At 45.6% G+C, this 23,357-nt stretch overlaps 1 protein-coding gene across 2 annotated transcripts; it reads right to left on the bottom strand.

Annotated features, from left to right (window-relative positions):
- Positions 1–1,366: 1,366 nt before the first annotated feature.
- On the bottom strand, positions 1,367–23,357 carry LOC130113807 (cytochrome P450 2D17-like). Of its 2 annotated transcripts, none has more exons than XM_056281452.1 (11): positions 23,168–23,357; positions 21,734–21,896; positions 17,155–17,319; positions 16,463–16,620; positions 8,769–8,837; positions 7,733–7,837; positions 7,409–7,547; positions 6,635–6,720; positions 4,147–4,248; positions 2,162–2,303; positions 1,367–1,876 (listed from the first exon to the last, which is right to left on the bottom strand). In XM_056281452.1, the coding sequence occupies exons 1-11, from the start codon at positions 23,327–23,329 to the stop codon at positions 1,668–1,670; spliced, it is 1,500 nt and encodes a 499-aa protein (XP_056137427.1). In that variant the 5' UTR covers positions 23,330–23,357; the 3' UTR covers positions 1,367–1,667. The 2 variants fall into 2 exon arrangements, with proteins under 2 accessions (XP_056137427.1, XP_056137428.1); XM_056281453.1 differs by having other exon boundaries at positions 1,367–1,802.

The raw sequence follows: 23,357 nt of genomic DNA, 5'->3' as shown, positions 1-23,357 counted from the left end.
ATCTAGATCACTAACTCCCTCTACTGCGGCATCAACAAGCTACTTTAAATCATCTACAGTTGGTTCAGAATGCAGTTGCTAGACTACTAAGTAGAACTAGCCGTACGTCCCATATTACCCCTATTCTTGCATTTCTCCATTGGCTGCCCATAAAACTCAGAATAACTTATAAGATCTTATTAATTACATTGAAAGCACTGCATGCTCTTGCCCCCAGTTATATTTCTGATCTTCTCATTCCACTTCCTGACCACTCCAATCCTCAAACCTCGGTCTTTTATCCATTCCTCACTCCAACTGCAAAACAAAAGGTGACCGGGCCTTTGCAGTTTTAGCCCCACGCCTCTGGGATGATCTTCCCCAATCATTGGATTCGCTGACGCTTTGGGCTGTTTTAAGCGGCTCCTAAAACCCATCTTTTCAGGCAAGCCTTTTTATAGATCCCCACCCCTGACTTCTGTTTTGTTTTTAGCTTGGTCTGTTACTCCCTATGCCATGATTTTATACTCATTCAATTTATTTTTTGTACTTAGTATTGAGTGTAAAGCACTTTGTAACTGTTTTTAAAAGTGCTATATAAATGAAAATGTGCTTGCTTGTTAGCCACCGACTTCTGTTTGTGCAGATACCCTGCCTTCATTAAAGCCTTGCTTTATCCCAGCCTGTCTCCGTTGTCCTGTCATGGTTATGTTTCAGCCCCAGCTTTGATCACCTGTCCCTCATTACTTGATTGGCTTGCCATGTCTTTTCCTGACCCTGCTTTGCTCTCATGTTCCCCATTCCCTTATTTGGTTAAAGGAAAAAAATCAAAGTATATAACGTGTTATTGGACACCACTAGGATTCCACAGAGTGCATTTGAAAATTTGTAATTTCTGTTGGGAATGCCAGAGAAAGAGATGGGTATTTTGCATTTGGGGAGGCTCACTTATTCAGCCCTTTTTAGGAGCAAGCAAAGGTGCAATATTTGAGTAACTGATTTGGAAAGATATTGCCAGTATCCCTGAGGTTATGTCTGTCAGGGGACAGAACACAGGCACACAAGTTATCAAAATGAAATTATGGTGACAGTTATTACAATGGCTTCTAGCACAATACTTAAATACTGGAAAGCACCGAGTTCTCCAGAATTAAAAGAGTGGGTCAATAATATGATAAAAACAGCCTAATGTAAGACGAATAACAGGAATAAGAATAAGGCATCAGCATGGGACTATTTTTGGACAAGTATCATTTTGATGGACGAAACTGGAGTGTGGTTACATTTTTTTTAAAACAAATACTACTTAACCCTGTTTTGTATAGGTTTTCTTTCATAATGTAAGTGACAAGAGCATGTCTTGCACAATGAAAGATTTGTCGTATTGAAGAAAAATTTTAATTTATAAAAAAAACATGTATATTTAGGAACTGGCAAATTTGCACTTGTTCAACATATATCAAACATTTAGGCTGATGAGAAATATATCAACATGGATAAAGAGGTTTGACAGCAAATTACACCAATTTTCTAATATCGCAACTTGTTTTGAATGGAATTGCATTTAAGTTGATCTTTTAATCGTAATTTAATATTCAATAAAACTTTGATTGGAATATCACACTAAATCACAATTCTCAAAACTATCAATGTTTGGTCTGTTTATGAATTTGGTGAATAACAAACATTTACATTGAATTTAACAACTTTTGAGGATTCTCTCTGAATTGGATCTTCATCTGGTAGGGTTTAGGGTATTGGGTGGAACCAAAGAGAGGAGTGTAGTCTGGCTTTCCTGCGTCCTCTGGCCAGATGAACTGGAACTTCCCCAGCAGAATAACAATGATTAGAAAAAGCTCCATACGGGCCAAATTCTCCCCCAGACACATGCGGGGACCTATGTACAATTTTGCATGAAAGGACAAGAGAATCAGCATGTTCGACATCTACAACACAGCCACACTCTTACCTGAAACATTATGGAAATGTGGTTATGTTTACTTGAGACAATGGGAGAACAAGAGATGCTTTCTGATGAACTACTCAGAAAAAATGACTAGTGGATTATTCCTCTGCTCCACTTTCCTCAAACCACAAAATGTTAATGTTACCTATACCACTGTGGTACAGGCCCTATAACATTGTGTGTGTGTGTGTGTGTATTAAACTGTGACCAACCCACCTATGGAGAAAGGCATGAAGGCCGCCGGCTTAACAAACTCTCCTTGGTTATTCAGAAAGTTTTCAGGGTTAAATTCATGAGGAAATTTCCACTGTCCCTCCTCATTGAGCACAGAGGTCATGTTGGGAATAAGGATAGTTCCCTGGAGTAAGAAAAATACAGAATAAAATGTTTAATACAATGTTCACACTCACCCCAAAAAAAAAAAAAAACATCCACCGCCTCTTCTTACTCTGCACCCTTTCTGGATGACATTCTCTGTGGTTGGAAGTACCTCATCTGAGATAAAAGGCAATGTGTGTGTGTGTGTGGGGGGGGGGGGGGGGTGCATGTGCTGTACATTGGTGGAAATCTTGCGCTAAATACAACACAGAGAGGATATCTTGCTGTCACGCAGATGGTCATCATTCTCTGCTACTACTGTCTCACTTGTTGCCAGTTTAACCTCTGTTCTGATCACGCCCCGCTGCAGGAGCATGAAGTACTGTATGCCGACATGGGGACCAGTTGGTGTTTTAAAGCCATGTAGTTTCAAAATTTATTCAAAGATGATGAGGATAGACTGAAAATAGAATTGCAATCTCTTTGAGCTATCCAGGCAGCTGGAGTAAGACTGATAGATTTTTTTTAAAGTAGTGACAATTATAAATTTGTGTGTGGTATAATATCCTGTGTTTTAAATAAACATTGCATAGAATAAACAATGTTACTCGCAGGATGTTTTTTTAGAATAAAGACAAATTGACAGGGGAACAAATCAGTTTCCATTTCTCTTTCAGAGGAATTATTCCTTAAGAGGGTTTAATAACAAGCTGTTGAAAATATATGATTTGGACAAAAAAATCTCAGACGTTTTAAAGATTTATAATAGTAAGGTACGACTGGCAACCAACAGTCATCCTCATGTTTGTATATGAAAGAATAACTAAACCCTTAACCCTTTTAGTGAGTGTGCTGTCATCCACAGGTTGAAAACCATCTAAAGGTTAAAACATGCCAGGCTTGGTTTGGTACTTTATGATGTAAGCATAGCAGGATAAACAGCTGCAGCTTATAATGGGTCCTGCAAAAAGCCAGCATTGACAGTGCTATTGACAATTACTCATGCTGTCTCTGTCTGTTAATACTGATAGGTGTGATGACAGACCTAAATCAAATGGAACCATTATTAACCTTTTAATAAGGTCAAAGAAGTGGATATATCCTTGAATCACAGGGAGGTGCAAACAGCTGAGGTACCCACAAGGCAATGAACTGCATTGTCTTTGATCCCTGGTTCCCTTGAAAAAGGCTGTGTAGCCAAAAAAATTGTGCAATTAAAGAAGAAAAAGAAAAAGAAGAACAAGGGGCATCCAGATAGTGTAGTGGTTTATTCCATTGTCTACCAACAAGGGGATCTCAGTTCGAGTCCCTCTGTTGCCTCCGGCTTGGTTGGACGTCCCTACAGACATTATTTGCTATATCTGGGGGTGGGACACTGGATGTGAGTATGTGTCCTAGTTGGTGCACTAGCGCCTCCTCTGGTCCGTCAAGGCACCTATTCAGGGAGGAGGGGGAACTGGGGGGGAATAGCATGATCCTCCCATGCGCTATGTCCCCCTGGTGAAACTCATTGTCAGGTGAAAAGAAGTGGCTGGCGACTCCACATGTCGGAAGAGGCATGTGATAGTCTGCAGCCCTCCCCGGATCGGCAGAGGGGGCGGAGCAGCGACCAGGAAGGCTTGGAAGAGTGGGGTAATTGGCCGGATATAATTGGGGGGGAAAAGGGGGGGGGAAAACGCAGCTCTTTTTCTTTGATTGAATCTGCACCTCAACAAGCTCAGTTTGTGTTTTCATATTATTGATATATAAAACATGCCCTCATTAATTTAGGCTCATTAACATGACAACTTAGCAAAATGCTTTTCCAACTTGCCCAAGTGCTCTGAGGGAGCCTGAAGAGCCCTTTATCCTTTTTATCAACCCCAACCCTGATTTCCTCTTACCCTGGGTATGGAGTATCCCATGAGCTCTATGTCATTTGAGGTTAAGTGGAAGACACCGAGGGGAGCAATATTACCTATCCTCTGGACCTCATGGATCACAGCCTGTGTGGAGAAATATATCATTTTTTATGACTGTTATTGACCCAACATGCTTCTAAAATGAAATTCCTGTGTCAATTCCATTATGCATAATCAAGGTCACATAAAAAAATCCATCAAATTATTCAGGTTTTTTCACTTTTGATATTGCGTTGTTACATAGTGCGTGTGTGCTATATCTTGCTGCTCACTGTACTGGGAGGAAGAGGGAGAAGGGGAAAATGTTGGCTGCACGAAAGCGTGACCGATTTCATAAAAATATGAGTCGGGTGCTGAGAAAAGGAAAAAAAATGAAAAAGAAGTTAGAATTTCATAAGTCACTTCCAGAGGTGTGGTGGCTGAGCAGGTGTCCAAAGCTAGCAGGTGCATGTGACTGTGACCGTAGGCCACGTATAATGACAGGTCTGAAAAAATTGTCTAAAATCTGAATGAAATATAGGCTATAGACCTGCAATGTGGCAGCATGGTGGTGCAGTGGTTAGCACGGTCACCTCACAGCAAGAAGGTCCCTGGTTAGAGTCCCGGGGTAGTCCAACCTTGGTGGGTCATGCCGGGTCATCCTCTGTGTAGAGTTTGAATGTTTTCCCCGTGTCTGCGTGGGTTTCCTCCGGGGGCTCCGGTTTCCTCCCACAGTCCAAAGACATGTAGATCAGGTGAATTGGCCATACTAAAATTGTCCCTAGGTATGAATGTGTGTGTGTGTGTGAGGGTGTGTGTGTGTACGTCGGCCCTGTGTGATGGCCTGGTGGCCTGTCCAGGGTTTCTCCCCGCCTGCCACCCAATGACTGCCGGGATAGGCTTCAGCATCCCCGCAACCCTGAGAACAGGTTAAGCAGTTCAGATAATGGATGGATGGACCTGAAATGTTGAATTGTACTTCAACATGCCAAAATAAAGTGACAGCTGCGCTGACTTGATGATGTAAAGCCAATAGTTTTACAGTTGATTTTTTCCTTTGAAAGACTATAATAGCAAAAAGTCATAGCTGACACTATGTGCATGGTGGTATTATTCTACTTGTTAAAAATGTACTGCATCAAGATTACGTGTGCAGTAGAACCAGAATAGCTGTGTGTAGTAGAACTGTAATAACTATGTGCGTGTGACCATGATTCATGCGCATGCATGTCAATGAGCAGGGCCTTGCACATCAAGTTCGCACAGGTCCTTATACCCCACCTGCAGTGGTTCTGGTGACAGCAAGGCAAAAGGCGGGAACAGGCATTGGACCGCAATATCTCTTGGTCCAAACTGTGGCAGACTGAGCCATTCCACATCAATTTCATGATACAATCCGTCTATGATATCCTCCCCAGCCCATCTAACTTCTTCTGTTGGGGCAAGGTGGACACACCAGCATGCCCCTTGTGTCTCAGGAGAGGAACGCTGGAACACATCCTCAGCAGTTGTTCGAAGGCTCTCTGCAAGAGGTACTACCACTGGCGCCACAACCAGGTGTTGAAGGGCATTGCTGAGACCATCTCCAGTGGCATCAACCAAAGCAAGCATCTCCAGACAGCAAGGCAGGTAATCACCTTCATCAGAGCAGGAGAGAAGCCCAAACCCCAGCCAAAGTTGTCAGTCGGGCTCTTTGGGTCAGCATCGGACTGGCAGGTAAAGGTTGACCTAGGGGCACAGCTAAAATTCCCAGAGACTATCGTAGCTACCACCCTATTCTCAGAAGATCTAAGCAGGTGGTCATGCTGGACCTGACCATCCCCTGAGAGGAGCAGATGGAGGAGGTGAACAAGAGAAAGAGAGCCAAGTATGCAGACTTGGTGGATGATTGCCACAGATGGGGATGGCATGCATGATGTGAGGCTATTGAGTTGGGCTGCAGACTCTTTGTGGGAAGGTTGCTCTGCAAAGCCTACAGCCTTCTGGGCATCACTAGGGCACACAAAAGAAAAGCCATCAGGACCACTACAGAGGCAGCTGAGAAGACCTCTAGATGGTTGTGGCTCAAGAGAAGCAATCTGTGGTTTCTTGCTACTTGGGCAAAAACTGGGACTTGATCAACCCCAGCTGGGTTGCCTGGGTGAGGGGGTCTGATATTGAAAAGATCCAGAACACCTGACGATGACCCCAGGTCCCATCACTGATTATGTGCCCAAGTGCATCAGTAGATGTATGCAATTATCTGTTTTTTGAATAGTACTCAAAATATGATGTGAGAGTCAGCAGTAAAATCCTCAATTTTGGCTGTAGTCGTTGCCGATAGGATTATAGTGAGACATTGGAGGGATGGAAATCCATTGCATTTAGAAAAGTTGACAGCAAAGCGGAAGGGGAGGGGCCTCTTATAAAATTATCAAATGATAAAATGTCCAATGAATGAAAAGCTATACTGATTATATCAGAGTGCAGTATTAGCATTTGATCCTTTTACCTCAATGTAGGGCATCTGATGTCGGTCCTCAAAAGTGACATGATCCTTCCCTTCCATAACCTTGTCTATTTCCTGTTGACATTTCTCTGAGAGAGAGAGAGAGAGAGAGAGAGAGAGAGAGAGAGAGAGAGAGAGAAAGGGAAAGACTACTTAACTCAGACTGTGTCCACTACTTCCACATAACTATGTGAGACAATCTGTACCATATAATTCAATTCAATTCAGTTTATTGTCATTAAAAACAATGTCCCCAATATAATGGGGACAATTTAATTCGACATACAACATTTTAGTATGAAGGCCCTTGGATGAGTCGAGTTCAAGTGTAATGATTCAAAAGGAAGAAAATTGTTTCTTATACTACAGGTTAAAGTGTAACTACAGTCAAAACATTGATTTCCAGCTTTTACATTGTTTTCATGCTATAATTTAAGTCGATAAACAAAGTGTTAGAAATGTGCTAACTGGTACTTTGCAATGGTTTTAGATTGACTATTCTAACTCGCAAATCAACAAGTCTCAAAGACGCTATGTCTGTCAAGAAATGCAGAAAAATGCAGACGAGATGCTGGGTGGGTCAGAGGAGAGGAGAACCAAGCTTGAGCTCCAAGAAAACAGGGGAAGACATTAAGCTAAGTGGAGGACAGCAGAGCCGGAGGGTAGGAGAGTGAGCAGTCTGATGACGCGACTGATAGTATTGCCAACTAATCACAGCTTTCAGTCATTAAATTAACAAATAATTAGCAAATAAAAGATGAGATGTAGACAACATACTTTGTATCTGTGGGTGGGTCGAAAGGTAGAGGAAAGCAGTAAGCAGAGTGCTTGTGGTAGTGTCACTCCCAGCAAAGTGAAGATCCACAAATATTGAAGAAAGCTGATCTTCGGAAAATGATGACCTATCATGCCCTCTCTTTGGAGAGAGAGGGGGAGAAAATAATGAGTGACTGGAACATGGTCTTTATATGTTGCTTTTGTCTCTTCTGTCTGTGATTGTTCATCAGTAAGTCAGTTTGATAACATCTATTCTAGCCAGAGTCCAGAATACATTTTATTGACACATAAATATACACACACATAAACAAACCACACACAAACCTTATCCAGTTCATCCAGGTAGCAGTCTATGAAATCTCGCGGTTTACCGGGGACTCTGGTCTTCTTATGCTTAACCAACAGCTCCATTACCTTCTGTTGGCCAATCTAGTGAAAAGAGTCATCCTTAAAATGTAATTTTCCTCAGTTCAAAAGTTGACTTCCCCAATAATTTTACCAAGATCTACAGCTATTAAGGGGAATGCTTACAAAAAATTTGGCTCGGTGGCAAGCCCAGTACTGATTCTTCTGTAAGTGTTTTTATCCTCCTCATGTGTAGTTTGATTACTTAAATGGTTTTGGTTTTTGTTAACGTATAAAAGTGATGACGAGTTTTTGACTCGTCAAGAGTCACATTTTCTTTTTTTCTTTTTTCTTTTTTCACTTTCTTATATGCATGCACCTTCTAGAGCTGCAGTACTAAATTTGCTGTTCATCTTAAACTGCTCGTGCTGCGGCTCTGCAGTTACATACACCTTGCCGAGAGAGCTGTTCTACATTGCATATATTGACTCAAGATGGCCCTGTTGATTTCTGACTTGTTCATCTCGAGTCCCAGCCAGGCTGTTCATTTTCCTGTCCTTTGAAAAAATGTTATGGCAAGTAGCAAGAAGCAGCTGCCAAACTTACAATTTTGACAAGGCGCCTACCTCCCTGGACATACAAAACTGATGCATCCAAAAAACAATCCTCAAAAAGCCCATTTTCATGTAACAAAATATATTTGAAATTTCCTTGTTAGCTCTTAGTATGCTGACACAATCCACGGTCCAATCTTACACAATCAGCTTTGTAGTCCTTCTGGTGGAAGAATAGCAGGCTATGGGAATACAGACATTATTGGCAAGCGTTATAGAGATGCCACTGCAATGACTGATACAAGGTAACAAGCTTGAAAATTGGCGAAATTTCCCTTTAAAGGCAATCCACATCTTAAGTTAATTTCTTACAGGGAGTTTCAAGTTAAAGACAGATTATTTCTTTTAAATACAAGTTCTCTTTTGCACATAGATATTTTTCACTGACACATAGAATATACCTTGAAATTCTTGAAGACTTGCCAGAAAGGGAGTGGCAGGAGGCGCACCATGGGTAAGGAGTCGTAAATCTAGGGAGAAAGAAACCATAGACTCCGACAGTAAGTTTAAAGGTGTCACCACCATGTATAAGACAAAGGTGAATTGTCAATGTACAAACCCCAATTCCAATGACGTTGGGACGTTGTGTAAAACGTGAATAAAAACAGAATACAATGATTTGCAAATCCTTTTCAACCTATTGTAGTGGTTATGGGGATTCCCCTTATTGAGCTAGTAGGAACATTGGTTTACAGCTGCTGTTTTCCCAGTTCGGGTTTACAGTGGTACACTTCCGCTGCAGGGGACGTTGTAATGGTGGAAGGAATAAATGGTGCACGTTGTGTAGCCGAAAGAGAAAGTTGTCACGACTCCTGCTTGAGCTCCTCTACACTGGTGACCCCGACGTTTGTCTCTTGGTAGTTATCAGAGACAAATCTTTCGAGCGAACATGGCTGACGAAATCAACGCGGTTTCTCTCAAATAGCCAGAGTTCTGGGAGTCATCGGCAACGACATGGTTCGCCCAGGAGGAAGCGCAGTTTGCTATCCGCAAAATAACAGTTGATGCTACTAAATACTACAACGTGGTATCGGCGCTCGGGTGCTCGACTGCAACTAGAGTGGTGAGTCTCCTTACAAATCCTCCGGCGGCAGACAAATACAAGGGGCTCAAAGATCACCTCTTGAAGATTTTTGAAACTTTCCGTCGCCGAGAGGGCCCACCGTCTCTTTTCTCTGCAAGGCTTGGGCGACAGCAAGCCATCCGAGCTCATGGACAAAATGCTGAATCTGCTGGGACCGGCGCACACACCCGATTTCCTCTTTGTCCAACTGTTTCTGCGACAACTGCCTGCTCTGGTGCGGACCGCTTTGGCTAACACCGGCATTACCGATTGCTGCAAGCTAGCTGAAGAAGCTGACAAGTTCTTCCTGGCCAGCCAACAGCAGCACTGCGCGTCCGCGCTCACCCCTGCCCACCCCCACACGCCACCACCTGGTGACTCCATGGTGGTCGCCGCGGCAACCCCCGGTCGGCGACAGGAGCCCGGCCTGTGCTTTTACCATGCAAAGTTCGGGGCCAGGGCGAAAAAGTGCACCTCCCCGTGCAATTTCAGCTCGTCGGGAAACGCCAAGGCTGGCGCTTACTAGTGGCCATGGGCGTCGGCGTGGAGGACAACAGGCTACATTTCCTGCAAGACTCCATCTCGGGGCGGCGTTTCCTATGCGACACTGGGGCGCAGAGGAGTGTCGTACCTGCATCGAGTGTTGACGCCCTGTCGGGCGCTCACGGCCCTCCCATGGAAGCTGCTAACGGCAGCTCTATCCGTACGTACGGCACGAGGCACATTGTCATGTGTTTTAACGGACAGCGGTTCAGCTGGGATTTTGTCACCGCCGACGTGGCATTTCCCCTCCTCGGTGCAGATTTCCTTTGTGCTCATGGGCTGCTGGTGGACGTCAGGAATCGACGCCTGATTGACGCCGTCACCTTCGCTTCACACGCGTGTGCACCCAGCGATACAGGCTCCGTCAGACTGTCAGCATACTCTCCAACGAGGACGTGTTTCTCCATCTTCTCTCCGAGTTCCTTGACCTCACTCAGCCCACATTCTCGTCATCTACGACCAAACATGGGGTTGAGCACCACATCGTCACCACTGGCCCGCCGATGCATGCCCGAGCTCGGCGCCTCGACCCGACCAAGCTCTCTGTCGCCAAGGCGGAGTTTGAGAACATGGAGCGCCTCGGCATCATCCGCCGCTCCAGCAGCCCGTGGGCTTCACCCCTCCACAAAGTGCCTAAGCCTGGCGGTGGGTGGCATCCATGTGGTGACTTCCATCGGCTCAATGACGCAACAACACCAGACCGCTACCTGGTCCCTCACATCCAAGATTTCTCCGCCCACCTGGCTGGGAAAGTGATCTTTTCCAAGTTGGACCTCGTCCGTGGATACCACCAGGTGCCCGTCCATCCCGCCGATGTCCCCAAAACGGCTGTGACAACTCCGTTCGGACTGTTCGAGTTCCTGCGCATGCCGTTTGGGCTCAAGAACACCACGCAGTCCTTCCAACGCCTCATGGACTCAGTGTTGCGGGACCTGCCTTTCCTCTTTGTGTACCTGGATGACATCCTGGTCGCTAGCACCTCCGTGTCCGAGCACTTGTCCCACCTCAGAGCCCTTTTCGAGAGGCTCAGCCTGCACGGGTTGATAGTTAACCCGGCCAAATGCCAGTTTGGTCCGAACACCATCGACTTCCTGGGCCACCGGGTCACCAAGGACAGGGCGGCCCCCCTTCCAGCTAAGGTGGGGGCCGTCGCAGACTTTCCACGCCCACACATGGCCCAGTCCCTCCGGGAGTTAATTGGCATGGTGTCCTTCTACCACCGGTTCATCCCCCGGGCTGCCGATCTCCTCCGCCCCCTATATGAGGCTCTGAAGGGCACAGCCCCCAAACATGCCGTGGACTGGTCTGCAGAGAGGGACAAGGCTTTTAAGGATGTGAAGGCTGCCCTGGCTGACGCGGTGATGCTGGCACACCCTGTGTCTGGAGCACCCATCGCCATCACGACGGATGCTTCGGACTACGCTGTCGGCGCGGTTTACGAGCGCGGTGCGTGGCAGCCGCTTGCCTTCTTCAGCCGGCAGTTGAACCTGAGAGAGCGCAAATACAGCACCTTTGATCGTGAGCTGCTTGGCCTTTTCCTCGCTGTTAGGCACTTTCGTTTCCTACTGGAGGGCCGTCAGTTCACGGCTTTCGTCGATCACAAACCGCTGGTGTTCGCGATGGCCAAGGTGGCAGAGCCGTGGTCAGCCTGCCAGCAGCGACAGTTGGCCTACATCTCTGAGTTTACCACCGATGTGAGGCATGTCGCTGGGAAGTCCAACCCGGTCGCCAACTGTCTCTCCCGGGCCATCGCTGGTGCCGCCCATTTGGGACTCGAGTACAGCCAGATGGCGGCTGACCAGGCCGCCGACCCAGGAGTGCAGGCGTGCAGGACCGCCGTCACAGGGCTGCAGTTGGAGGATGTGGCTTTCGACGACGCCGGTGCCACGCTCCTGTGCGACGTCTCTACGGGTCAGCCCCGACCCGTCGTTCCGACCGCTTGGAGGCGTCGGGTTTTCGATGCGGTCCATAGGCTGTCTCACCCTGGCAGAAAGCCTTCACAGAGGTTGGTGGCAGCAAAGTTTGTCTGGCATGGACTCAAAAAGGATGTGAGGGACTGGGCTGACACCTGTGTGGAGTGCCAACGCTCCAAAGTGCTCCGGCACGTCAAAGCGCCCGATACCTTTCACGGTACCTGAGAGGAGGTTCGACCACGTGAATGTGGACCTGGTAGGCCCCCTACCCCCCTCCCGTGGTTTCACATACCTGCTCACCATGGTCGACAGGACCACGCGATGGCCAGAGGCCATCCCGCTTTCGTCCACGACAGCGCCTAAGGTTGCCCGAGCGCTCATCAGAACCTGGGTCGCCCGCTTTGGCACCCCATCTGACCTCTCCTCGGACAGAGGGCCGCAATTCACATCAGCGCTCTGGGAGGAGATCGCTGCGGGTTTAGGGGTGAGGCTCCATCGCACCACAGCGTATCACCCTCAAGCGAATGGATTGGTGGAGAGGTTCCATCGCTCGATGAAGGCCGCATTGCGGGCTACCCTCAAGGACGACTGCTGGGTTGACAAACTGCCTTGGGTCATGCTTGGGCTCAGGATGGCCCCCAAGGATGACCTCCAGTCCTCATCCGCCGAACTGGTCTACGGACAGCCACGTCGGGTCCCGGGGGATTTCCTTCCCACCGCCGCAGCTCCCTGGTCCGCCAGCTGCCAACGGACTGCGCTGCAGGAGGAAGCCAGGGCTTTTGCACCAGTCCCCACTTCTCAGCATGGCGGCTCTCAGTCCTATGTCCCCACGGAGCTGCGGTCGGCGGAGTATGTTTTCATCCGTCACGATGCGCACCGCGGTCCCCTGCAGCCACCCTACGACGGCCCATTTCGGGTACGGGACACTGGAGATAAGCACTTTGTGGTGGAGGTTGGCAGCAGGCTGGAGCGGGTTTCTGTGGACCGCCTCGAGCCTGCTCACGTGGACTTAGACCGCCCTGTTGGTCTTACCCTGCCCCCACGGCGGGGGCACCCCCCGGCTCTGCCCCCCTCCCCCGGCGAGGCGCCCCCTGCTTCCCCAGCCCCTCCCTTTCCCCGGTCCAGCTGTGAGGACTCTGCTGCTTTGCCTGCGGTTAACCAGCCCCCAGCTCCTGTTCAGCGGAGCCGTTGGGGCAGAGAGATCCGCCCCCCTCGCCACACTGACTTTTCGTATTAAGGCGAATTCTGGGGGGACGTGTGTAGTGGTTATGGGGATACATAATTCCCCTTATTGAGCTAGTAGGAACATTGGTTTACAGCTGCTGTTTTCTCAGTTCGGGTTTGCAGTGATACACTTCCGCTGCGGGGGCTTTTGTTGTTGTTGTAATGGTGGAAGGAATAAATGGTGCACGTTGTGTAGCCGAAAGAGAAAGTTGTCACGACTCCTGCTTGAGCCCCTCTACACTATATTCAATTGAATACACTACAAAGACAAGATATTTAATGTTCAAACTGATAAAATTTATTGTTTTTTGCAAATATTCACTCATTTTGAATTTGATGCCTTTAACACGTTCCAAAGAAGTTGGGACAGAGGCAGCAAAAGACTGAGAAAGTTGAGGAATGCTCAAAAAACACCTGTTTGGAACATTCCATAGGTGAACAGGTTAATTGGAAACAGGTAAGTGTCATGATTGGGTATAAAAGGAGCATCCCCGAAAGGCTCTGTCATTCACAAGCAAGGATGGGGTGAGGTTCACCACTTTGTGAACAACTGTGTGAGCAAATAGTCCAACAGTTTAAGAACAACATTTCTCAACGTACAATTGCAAGGAATTTAGGGATTTCATCATCTGCAGTCCATAATATTATCAAAAGATTCAGAGAATCTGGAGAAATCTGCACGTAAGCGGCAAGGCCGAAAAACCAACATTGAATGCCCATGACCTTCGACCCCTCAGGCGGCACTGCATTAAAAACTGACATCATTTTGTAAAGGATATTACCACGTGGGCTCAGCAACACTTGGGAAAACCATCGTCAGTTAACACAGTTCGTCGCTACATCTACAAGTGCAAGTTAAAACTCTACCATGCAAAGCGAAAGCCATATATCAACAACACCCAGAAACGCCGCCGGCTTCTCTTGGCCCGAGCTCATCTGAGATGGACTGACGCAAAGTGGAAAAGTGTGCTGTGGTCTGACGAGTCCACATTTCAAATTGTTTTTGGAAATCATGGACGTCGTGTCCTCCGGGCTAAAGAGAAAAAGGATCATCCAGATTGTTATCAGCGCAAAGTTCAAAAGCCAGCATCTGTGATGGTATGGGGGTGTGTTAGTGCCCATGGCATTGGTAGCGTGCACATCTGTGAAGGCACCATTAATGCTGAAAGGTACATACAGGTTTTGGAGCAACATATGCTGCCATCCAAGTGATGTTTTTTTCAGGGACGTCCCTGCTTATTTCAGCAAGACAATGCCAAGCCACATTCTGCACGTGTTACACCAGCGTGGCTTCGTAGTAAAAGAGTGTGGGTACTAGACTGGCCTGCCTGCAGTCCAGACCTGTCTCCCATTGAAAATGTGTGGTGCATTATGAAGACAACGGAGACCCCGGACTGTTGAGCAACTTAAGTCGTACATCAAGCAAGAATGAGAAAGAATTCCACCTACAAAGCTTCAACAATTAGTGTCCTCGGTTCCCAAACGCTTATTGAGTGTTGCTAAAAGGAAAGGTGATGTAACACAGTGGTAAACATGCCCCTGTCCCAGCTTCGTTGGAACGTGTTGCAGGCATCAAATTCAAAATGAGTGAATATTTGCAAAAAAAACAAAGTTTATCAGTTTGAACATTAAATATCTTGTCTTTGTAGAGTATTCAATTGAATATAGGTCGAAAAGGATTTGCAAATCATTGTATTCTGTTTTTATTTACGTTTTACAAAACGTCCCAACTTCATTGGAATGGGGGTTTGTAAATCCTTCCAATGTCAAGTCAATGACATTGTACTGTAAACGTACGTTAAGTAAGGAGTACTATATATTGACTACATGTAGCATAGTTGTGGGCATTGCTCAAATACCCCCATAGCTTAAATTAGACAGCAAAGTGCATTTTATGAATACATACACAAAATCTCTCTCTTTAAACTATGATTGTTGATTGAAAGGTCAACTGTCAACTCGAGGCTAGACGCCACCGATTTGGGGTGTTTGTGTTGAAATGAATTAGAGTGTCCATCTTGACTCGTGTCTGCCAGTGTGTGTTTGCCTTTATAGTCTCCTTCTGCAACATACTTGAGCGCTACCTGAACCAGGGCATAGCACAAGCTGTCTGATCTGTCACCTCAATCTAAGGGTGTAGGACGATTTTTCCTCTTATGTTTGAAGTATATCAAAACAAATATTGGGAGAAAACACAGGCTTGTAAGCCACTACGGCACCCAGGTCAAGGTCAACACAAACTTTATTAGCCTTCCCTATGACTGTTCCAACATATTTTCAATATCAGCGCTCATAGCCACTGTGTGGGTAAATGTGACGCAATCAACCCCCCCCCCCCTTTTCTCCCCAATTGTATCCTGCCAATTACTCCACTCTTTCAAGCCATCCGGTCGCTGCTCCGCCCCCTCTGCCGATCCGGGGAGGGTTGCAGACTAGCACATGCCTCCTCCTATGCACGTGGAGTCATCAGCCGCTTCTTTCCACCTGACAGTGAGGAGTTTCGCCAGGGGTATGTAGAGCGTGGGAGGATCACGCTGTTCCCCCCCAGTTCCCCCTCCCCCGAACAGGCGTCCCGACCGACCAGAGGGTGCGCTAGTGCAGCGACTAGGACATATACCCACATCCGGCTTCCCACCCGCAGACGCGGCCTCTGTAGGGACGCCTGACCAAGCCGGAGGCAACATGGGGATTCGAAGCGGGATCCCCGCGTTGGTAGGCAACGGAATAGACCGCTACACTACCCGAACGCCCCGACGCAATCAATTTCTGATAATTTCACAGCAACATGGACCCTGATCTACAAAGACGATGTCAATCCTAAACTAGGGATGTGGCTAACCCTTTAGGGGTGACTAAAGTTGATATATCTCACTACCTCCGTGTACACCGCTATAGAGTTGCCTAAAGAGAAACTTATGTGAAAGTTAAATTGTGGTTATGGCCCTTTAATTCAAATCTTTGTATTGAATGCTTAATAATAGTAAAAAAAATGTTTGAATCAGACTGATGGACCTATGAACAAGGAATTTGCTAAATATGATGTTGTGGGAGTGCAGGAATGAGGAGACAGAGAGATCGAGTCAAGTCAATTCCGTTTACTCGCCACACAAAACGACACCGATACAGCACAATCTCTCGTGGCAACCAGCTAACCGCTAGGCTGCTCAAACATGGCTCCCCCCGGAAACTCTAAGCAGTGCCTACATCACCACTCTGAATGTCTGCCTTAAAGGAGCAGCAGCCCCTGGTGAATCTACCCTCAATTGTGTATCACCACAATGTCATATAGCTGTTTTTTTATGTTCAATATGTAACCTAAATGCTCCATTAACTTCTTTGACAAGTGACTCACCATAGCCCAGCGTCCATTGAGGATCTTGGAGTTTTCTCTGACAATCTGATCAAACAACTGGATGAACTCATTGTAATTGTGATTAGTACCCAACAGTACAGCGCAGATGATATTTGAGGCTGCATTATGGAACAACTTCTGAGGAGCAATTTTTTTACCTGGAAAAAATGAAGTGATTCATGGATGAGCTCTTGTCCAAATGAAGTATTTAGCAAACTTTGCTGTGTCTAATTTCTCCGCCTAGCCACTCTTCCAGTGCTAGCTGGATTTTCTAGAACCAGATAAATTGTTTATGAAGTTAATTTGGGGAAAATTAACTCACTGGCATGAGCGTGGCTGGTAGGGTACGGAATACGAAACACGGAATCGTTCCTTATTATATGTAAGATATATATACAAATAATATATATATGCGTGTGTGTGTGTGTGTGTGTGTATGTGTGTATAGTGTAAGGCACATAGTATTTGTTATGCCCGCACCGCCACGTCCATCCAACCCCCGTCCCTGTTCCCCTTCCCTTATTTCCATTTCAAGGAGTTGGCAACCCTAGTGCCTGGCCAGCCTGGTTTGGTATAGTTGTGTAAACCAGTTCAATGCTAGCCCAGTTGGTTAGATTAACGAACAATCTATGGCTTGCCCTGTTTTGCCCTTTGAAACCAGTCTTCTGTATTGATTGTTATTCATCTCTCACCCACACTGTCCTCTAGAATCTTCACAATGTTTCTTGTCTCTTCCAGAATCCTCCCCTCCATGGACTCTTTCCCCATCCCCAAGTTCCTCAGAGTCATCAGCGTGAAGCGACGGTGCTCCCTCCAACCAGAACTATAATCTGATAGAACTATTCCTGGAGCATGAACTAAGAAAACAAACAAACAAACAAAAACAATACTCAGACAACTCAGACAACAGAACGGGCACCCAAATTCATTCTAAAGTCTAAATGTTCAATGTTTATTTGGCGGGAAGACTTAAAAAGCTTCCATAAAGATGTTTGATAATATAGTTAGTATTTGGCATGAGACTACAGATTTTGTAAAACTGCAAAGGCAGGGCTGTTAAATATAAATGCAATTAGTCTTATCCACCGTCCATATGTAAAGGCCCATTCCAGTGAAAAACACTACTTTCTAGCTGTCTGTGTGGTTTGGGGGTATTTGGGGTTTTTACTACTGTAATGTGGTCAAATAATGGATTTCTCAGCCAACCTTTCAGAGTTAACAAGCAAGCTTTTAATAACCACAAGCCAAGCTAGTCATAACAGACACAAGGTTGTATTGGTCTCATCTTCTTTCCTTGGCCACAGAAGCAGCCTTATCTATTTGCCTACTCTTTACACTCATGGTGGGAAATAGCATGTTGTCTAACACAACTTCTCTCATAACGTCCCCATTACCTTCCACCACATCCCCGCTATCTGTAACAGATATGCCCGTTTTTAACATGTTCAATATCCCACAACACAACCAAAACATTGACACTTCAGTTGCATCATGGGTAATATGCAAATGAACTTCGAGCAGGAATACTCCAGTAGAATTCGCCACACTGCCCCCTTCCTTGAAAGACCAATGTCTCGTTGGCCTAACCCAAATCCCATGTGGATGGGTCAATCCACCATGAGGGTTTCTTCTGCCGAGCACCTCTCCCATCCTGGGCTGGTCCTTGCTGCAGGCTGCTGATGGATGACGGGGGCAGCTCTGCATCCGCTGGGTCTGAGCCCCCACCTTCGACGTCACCGCTGTTTCCATTCGTGGCCAGGGAGGGCAGCTCTGTAAAATCAGTGTCCCCGCCCCCTCCCTGGCCCAAAACAAGGTGCTCTGATGGTAGCTCCTTGCTGACATCCAGGGAGGTTGGCTCTGATCCAGCAATGTGCTTTCCCCCTCCCTGGACCCCGGTAGCCTGGTCTACAGAGGTAGAGGAGTCTGGTACCCCACCTCCTCCCACTGCACTTTCAGTCCCGGCTTGGTCGCTGTCCCGGCTTAAGTAAGGTGCGAGGCGATCTTGGTGAAGGATGACTATCCGAGGGCAACTGTGGAGCTTCACTCAATAGGTAACCTCTGAGATCATGTTCAGGACAAGGCAGGGCCCCTCCCAGTTGCTGTCCAGCTTTGGGGACTGTCCCTTCTTTCGCCGTGGGTTATACACCCATACGTTGTCCCCCTGCTGGTACTCTTTACGGTGACAATGTACATCATAGGCTCTCTTCTGCCTTTCCCCTGCAGAAGCCATATTCTCTCGAGCCAGCTGAGGAGCCTCCATCCGGTCCTGTAGTGTGTCTACATAGTCCAGGCCCGGCGGCCCTTGTACTGGTGGGTTTGGCGGCTTGCCAAAGACCAGATCCACAGGCATCCGTAGCTCCCGACCAAACATTAGTGCAGCTGGGGTGCACCCCCTAGACTCCTGAATGGCCGACCGGTATGCCATGAGTACCAGGGGCAGATGGCGGGCCCAATCGCTTTGATGCCTCGCCGTGAGCATGGCTAGTTGTGTGACCAAGGTCCGACTGAACCGCTCAACTAAGCCATCACTTTGAGGGTGTAGGGGAGTGGTCCTGGTCTTCCGCACCCCAAGGCGCATCAAAGAAAGGAGTGGCAGAAAACAAACAGACGCTTCTACCAATGAGTACGGAGGCCTGTCACCCAAGTAGCCGCCTCTTCTGAACCGGGAAACGACCAAGGGTCGGCCTAGAGGGGGACTGGCCGGCCCACACAACCTCCCCCCAGAGTAACAATCCCAGAGTGGTTGGATAGATTGGCGCTGGCTTCAGCCTCCATGTCTCCTCATGGGCATTTGCATATTACCCACGATGCAACAGAAGTGTCAATGTTTTGGTTATGTTGTGGGATATTGAACATGTTAAAAACGGGAATATCTGTTACAGATAGCGGGGATGTAGTGGAAGGTAATGGGGACGTTATGAGAGAAGTTGTATTAGACAACATGCTATTTCCCACCATGAGTGTAAAGAGTAGGCAAATAGATAAGGTCGCTTCTGTGCCAAGAAAAGCAGATGAGCTGAGACCAACACAAACCTGTGTCTGTTATGACTAGCTTGGCTTGTGGTCATTAAAAGCTTGCTTGTTGGCTCTGAAATGTTGGCTGAGAAGTCCATTATTTGACCACGTCATACTATTGTGTAGGGACAGTGGGCAGCTGCAGTGCCCGGGGACCAACTCCAGTTCTTCTTTCCATTGCCTTGGTCAGGGACACAGACAGGAGTATCAACCCTAACATGCATGTCTTTTTGATGGTGGGAGGAAACCGGAGCACCCGGAGGAAACCCACGCAGACACAGGGAGAACATGCAAACTCCACACAGAATGCACCTGGGACGGCCTGGGGTTCAAACCCAGGACCTTCTTTCTGTGAGGCAACAGTGCTAACCACTGGGCCACCGTGCTGCCAATCTTCAAGACTGCATCGTTGAGTTCACTTAGCAGTGAGGTTTCAGTATGCTGGTAGTGACATATCTCTACTGTCAGTGAGGGAGTTTAACGTTAAACCAATGTACCCAGAATGCAGATTGTCATAAAATGTTAATTTATTAACATCAACTAATGCAGATTTCCAGGAGAATTAGTTTGTGTGGTGTAGCAGATATTGTTTTACAGTCAGTGTACTTAAGGTTTGTAGTTTAGTTGCTTTCTGGATTGATAGTTCCTTTTTCTTTCTTAGCTAGTAACAGCTCAGGTAAGTGGTAGTTGCTAAATGGTTGCTGATTGGTTAACAAGTACTAGGTGGCCTCCAGGTTGTTGTTAGCCTTCTGATAGCCCTCTAATAATAATAAACCATTATATATCTTTTTTGTGTGAAGCAAATTACACTATATGTGCGGCATAGTGGCCCAGTGGTAAGCATTGTTGCCTCACAGCAAAAAGGTCCTGGGTTCGAACCCCAGGCCGTCTTAGGTCCCTTCTGTGTGGAGTTTGCATGTTCTCCCCATGTCTGCGTGGGTTTCCTCCGGGTGCTCCGGTTTCCTTCCACCATCAAAGACATGCATGTTAGGTTAATACTCCTGCCTGTGCCCCTGAGCAAGGCAATAGGAAAAAGAACTGGAGTTGGTCCCCGGGCGCTGCAGCTGCCTAATGCTTCTATACAATAGGATGGGTTGAATGCAGAAAAGAAACTTCAATGTAACCATACAATGATAAAATAAAGTGGGTTTCATTTTTCAAATGATGGCTAACATAATATCACAATAACCTCTGGAAAAACCAAACATCCTAAAATCTGCAATCACCAAATAAATAAATAAATAAAATAAATAAATGTTAATAACTCTTGCAACGACCAAGGCCGTCGTTTTGACGGTTTTGGATGTTCAAAGTTGGGATAGGCTCCAGCATTCCCACGACCCTGAGATTAGGATTAGCGGTTTGGATAATGGATGGGTGGATGAATAACTGAGGGAAAAAAACATAGACATGCCACTCCCTGAATGCTCCTAAAATTGCATATATTTTCATTAAAACAAGTTTTAGATCAATTGCACAAAAAAGTTATAAGATCTACCTAAAACGACCATGAGCCGTCAGAAAGACGGCTCGTAATTTGCGCGTGATCGTGCGCGTCATGTCAGTATCTACGATGTGTGTTGGTCAGATCATTTCCTTTGAGAAGTTTATTGCTCTGTCCTAGAAACACACTAGCATTCTCCAGTACAGAGTAATAGTCTATATTTGATTTTTGATTTTTGCCAACATGTCTGGTTACAGACGTCGTTACAGATGCATCATGACTACCACCGAGGCGTTGCAGTATTTACAGGCGTTGGACAGCGGCGATTTTAAATTGTTTGAAAAATAGTATTAATTGTTAATAAAGCTGTTAAAATGTTAATTTTGGTGTCAGTCGTTTCTTAACAGACATACTAACATATGTAATGCATTAATATCTCAATTGGGTATTTATCTTGACAGAATATAGAATTTAAAAACCGGTGGTCATTTTGACCGCCCATGGTCGTTTTAGGTAGGAGTGAAATCCCGGTGGTTCTAGTGTTAATAAGCAACAGTTTAGCCACAAACAATAAAGGGCAAACTCTTTGTATGGCGGGGGGAAACATGGGGAGCACATGCTAACTTCACACAGAAGGCCCTTGATCAGACCCACGATGCTATTGCTGTGAGGTGACAATGCTAACCAATAAGTCATTGTGTTGCCGTGTTGATTCATGAATGTGGATGAATTGTTTTTGCACTGGTTGTAGTCAGACCAGGTTCTTTGAACACAGTTAAAAATACACTTTATGAGCAAAATTTACTCAGTACCTTTCCGTTGTACTGAATGGTTGATCATGAGGTCTTGTGGTCTTCCAGAGCAGTCAGCAGCCTTAGTAATGAAGGCCTCTTTCATTGCCTGTAGGCCACTGATGATGACTACTTTTCTGCAGCCAAGGAATAGACTGTAGACATTACCATATTGTGAGGCCAGCTGGAGGCAAAGTGACATAATTGATTTTAATTACATTTTGGAATTTAAGAAGGGTGCACACCAGATTAATCCTATGCAACTTTGAGAAGACAGCATCACACACACACAACGGATTATACAGTTGTATTGCCATTCTGTGATAAATGTATTCACCCCAGATGATTGGGCAAAGAAAAGGAACGACATATTGCATATTATTTTCTGTGATATCTCGCTAAATCCTGACATGTCATTAAATTAAATACTTCAAGTCATGCAAGTGCTTGAATGAGCCATTTAGACACAATAAAAAACAAACAAACAAACAAACAATGGAAGTGGGTAAAATGTTTAGGTTGGTAAATAATGGATTTTGCAAACCACTTACATTAGACCCTATGGATGCATACACACGGGAGGTAAGTTGGAGCAATTTTTTTTGTTTTTTTGGAGTGATTGTTGTAAAAGATTTTGTGATAGTTTGGAAAGTTAATGGTTCTACTGTTCTGTGTTTTCAAACTCAATTGAGATTTTAAAATTCTTCTGGGGTGCACCTATCTTAATGAAGCAATGTTATCTAACATAACATATGTGAAATCACTTTACATCATTTGAGCCATCTTCACAAGTGGTCCTGTAATTAACAGGTGAAAACAGTGCACAAATGAACCAAAAAAAACCCAAACCAAACCAAAAAAAACTACTTAATACTGAAGACAGTTTATACATGCACACTCAAGCTAACACACACACACACACACACACACACACACAGGTGAAACTCTTTTACCTGGAGTCCAGTGCATAGGTGGCAAATAACTGACAATTATTTAATTGAAGATTTAAATCTGAACTTTAAACATAATGTTGTCTAATAATTCAGAGTAACAGTAAAGACCCAGTAACTACATATGTTTACCTTGCCTTGCGAAATAAATCAGAATGAAATATGTATTTGTCCCTACAGCGTAATACTTCTCTAAGCACAATATAAAAAGTTGATTCTACAAATTTTCGACATATCTTGGCTCCAAGTTGACATGCAACATGCATGTCAATACATGATTAAGATACTAAAGAGAGTTAACAAAGATGAGACTTCCAACAGAAAATCCTATTTTTGAATCATTTTTTTCTACAAATCTGGTAATCTGTAAAGAAAATCAGATCACTGTCCAGACAGCCATGAAAATAACCAAAATTGAATTGCAAGAAATTAATATCTATATTAATTTCATTATCAAATAATAATAATAATAATAATAATAATTAGTACTTCTGTTCAATCTTACCTTTACCAGATCTTTAGAAGGATTTTTCAGATTGAGCTGCAACAAGTTTCCAAAGATGGGAAGGGCTGGAGGGCCTGGAGGAAAGTTTTTATCTCTGCGATTTCGGAAAAGTAAAAAGACAAGACAGGCAGCCAGCCAGAGGAGAACCAGAGATCCAAACATATTTGAATGGGGATTGTGATTTAGTTGT

This window comes from Lampris incognitus, chromosome 6, assembly GCF_029633865.1.
Source record: "Lampris incognitus isolate fLamInc1 chromosome 6, fLamInc1.hap2, whole genome shotgun sequence".
Classification (NCBI taxonomy): domain Eukaryota; kingdom Metazoa; phylum Chordata; class Actinopteri; order Lampriformes; family Lampridae; genus Lampris; species Lampris incognitus.
Note: the sequence above shows the minus strand (reverse complement) of the source record. Positions and strands in the feature narration are given on the sequence as shown.

Bases quoted from the DNA above. Each gene is read 5' to 3' on its own strand.
- LOC130113807 (XM_056281452.1), bottom strand. From the start codon at position 23,329: ATGTTTGGATCTCTGGTTCTCCTCTGGCTGGCTGCCTGTCTTGTCTTT. The intron at 17,320-21,733 runs GTACTGAGTAAA...TTGTTTTCTTAG, and splicing joins CCATTCAGTACAACGGAAAG to TTCATGCTCCAGGAATAGTT. The intron at 4,249-6,634 runs GTAAAAGGATCA...TTCTCCACACAG, and splicing joins ATCAGATGCCCTACATTGAG to GCTGTGATCCATGAGGTCCA.